This window comes from Perkinsus marinus, assembly GCF_000006405.1.
Source record: "Perkinsus marinus ATCC 50983 genomic scaffold scf_1104296928100, whole genome shotgun sequence".
Classification (NCBI taxonomy): Eukaryota; Perkinsozoa; order Perkinsida; family Perkinsidae; genus Perkinsus; species Perkinsus marinus.
This window is the reverse complement of record NW_003216957.1, coordinates 1-2417: the sequence shown is the minus strand read 5'-3', so window position 1 is coordinate 2417 and position 2417 is coordinate 1. Positions and strand designations below refer to the sequence as shown.

The 2417-nt window shown below is 50.6% G+C and overlaps 1 protein-coding gene across 1 annotated transcript; it reads left to right on the top strand.

The window, feature by feature from the left end:
* Positions 1-1725: 1725 nt before the first annotated feature.
* On the top strand, positions 1726-2401 carry Pmar_PMAR003855 (malate dehydrogenase, putative; the record flags this gene model as incomplete). Its single annotated transcript, XM_002788426.1, has 1 exon — positions 1726-2401. A coding segment is annotated over one exon (676 nt), but the record flags the coding sequence as incomplete, so codon positions are not given.
* Between the last annotated feature and the right edge of the window lie 16 nt (positions 2402-2417).

The window sequence follows — 2417 nt, the reverse complement described above, 5'->3', positions numbered from 1 at the left end:
TGCTATAGCTCGTTGTGGTTGATCAGAAGAGGCCGACAATGACCGTATCAGGATGGACCAGGCTCGGGAAACGAACACATTGCAGGAAGTAAGCATCCGTTCATCAGTAGAGGTGGGATGTCTAGCCGTATGTAGTTACTGCAGGAGTGGGACATGACTTCACAGTTGTTGCCTAAGGGGGTGTATTACAACAAATCCAAGAAGGCATTCGTAGGTCGTGGATGCTCGCTTGTCATTGAGTATACCACCCCGTCAGATAGCGACTATTCATCAGCAAGTCAGTTTTGCGGAAGCAGAAAATCTCAATAGTCCACCGTTGGCGAGGTCGACGACAGTGAAAGTAGCATAGGACTTGTTGTTCCTTGATGAGATGCCCATGTGTTGTTCAGTACGAAGGTCCGTCGAGGCATACTGTGGAGGAGGCAATGCAGGACCGTGTACTACTGGAGACTGCCCAGACACCTGAAGATCTCCAACTGGTGACTCACTTCAACAGCGATCGACTTTACTTCGGCTGGCTGTAGTTACTGTCGAGATTGAGGCGACCAAAGCAGGAGAAGCGTCGTGCTCCGGACACGGAACGAATACCAACCGGCGTTCATTTTAGGAAGGACGGGTGAGACTGTCGTGGAAAAGCTGCAGTTCTGAACGGTGCACGGTTTTTAGGCTATACATGGCTCAAATTTCGCTGCATCGAAAAAATTACCGAGGCCCTCCGCGGTCGACGCTGGAAGAAGCCGTAGCTGATCGACAGCGTTTAAGTCGGGCAAAAGAGGAAGGACGAGTCGAGGAGGTGCGTTGCCTTGTTGCTTACTGGATAGCGATGTCTCGTGTTTTAGGTATGGACTCGAATGAAGGAGGAGTATGCTCAAATACAGCAGCTCCGGCGTTTGACCAGTACCCCACCAACGGGGCTACTTCTACGAGGACCTGGTCGGCCTCGTGGATCTGTCACGAGACTTGCACATGTTCCGTTGCCGGACCTGGCAGCACTGACTGCTGGGAGCGAACCACCGAGCTACATCGCAGGCATAGTTCCTCCTACGTCTGACCACCACGAGGAGGCCGTGGTTCCGAGCCGTTCTGACACGGTTGTGAAACTCGATGTCTCTCACTTTGAGTGTGCCACTGATGAGTATGAGAATAATGATGCATCTCGATCAGTGGATAATTCTAATGTACCCCCCTCACCACAGTAAGATCTGCCCTGTTATATTTTTGCTCAAGCTTGTGATAGAAGCGTTTGGTTCCTGCTAGTTGGGGGATTTACAACCGTAACAGAAGGGTGGAAAGTTCACTCTTTGACTCGAGAGTGTCGACACTAGAATCATAAGTGCAATAGTCTGCCAAAGCACTATGCTGAGCATGTCGCTCTAAGCGGCTCACATACTAACTGAGGATGGACTTCGCTTTGTTTGGTTATTCTTCTCTGTTGAATTATAACCCAATCTTTCTGAGTCTTACTTCGAAGCATGCCCACGTGCATTGATGTTGCACGCGATTGCTGGTCACGGACATTGTTAACGCCGAGACTGGTGCTATGATCCTCGGTTAACCTCCCACTGCCCACGCATAACCGACTTCAAGTATCGGATAGTGCAATGCTGCTGTCCCCTAGACACATCTTAGCCATCGAAAGATCATGAAGCTAAGCTCGAAGCTAGTTCGTATTATGCCAGTTTCATTTCAATTACCTAATCAGCAGTTTTTGTTCCTTTCATAGTTATGTCATCATTCAAGGTCGCTCTTCTCGGTGCTTGCGGTGGTATCGGACAGCCTCTCGCTCTTCTCTTGAAGCTCAACCAGAAGATCTCTGAGTTGGCTCTTTACGATATCAAGCAGGCTCGTACTCCTTGCGCCGGTGTTGCTGAGGATTTGAGTCACATCAACACCCCCGCTGAGGTTAAGGGTTACGCCGGTGAGGAGGAACTCGAGGGTTGCCTCACTGGAAGCAAGCTCATCGTCATCACTGCCGGTGTTCCTCGTAAGCCTGGCATGACCAGAGATGATCTCTTCTCAGTCAATGCTGGTATCGCAGCTGGTCTTGCCAAGAACTGCGCCAAGTATGCTCCTGATGCTACTCTGTGTATCGTCACCAACCCCGTGAATTCCATCGTTCCCGCCTGTGCTGAGGTCTATAAGCAAGCCGGTGTGTTCAACCCTAAGAAGCTCCTCGGTGTTTCCCTTTTGGATACTATCAGGGCTGAGACCTTCGTCGCCAAGGAGTTGAAGACTGATGTGAACAAGGTGACTATCCCCGTCATTGGCGGTCATGCTGGTGTGACTATCATGCCTTGGTTCTCTCATGCTACTCCCAAGGTTGACTTCGACGAGGCCACCCTTACTGCTTTGGACAACCATGTTCAGGGTGCCGGTACCGATGTTGTTAACGCTAAGGCTGGTGCTGGATCTGCCAC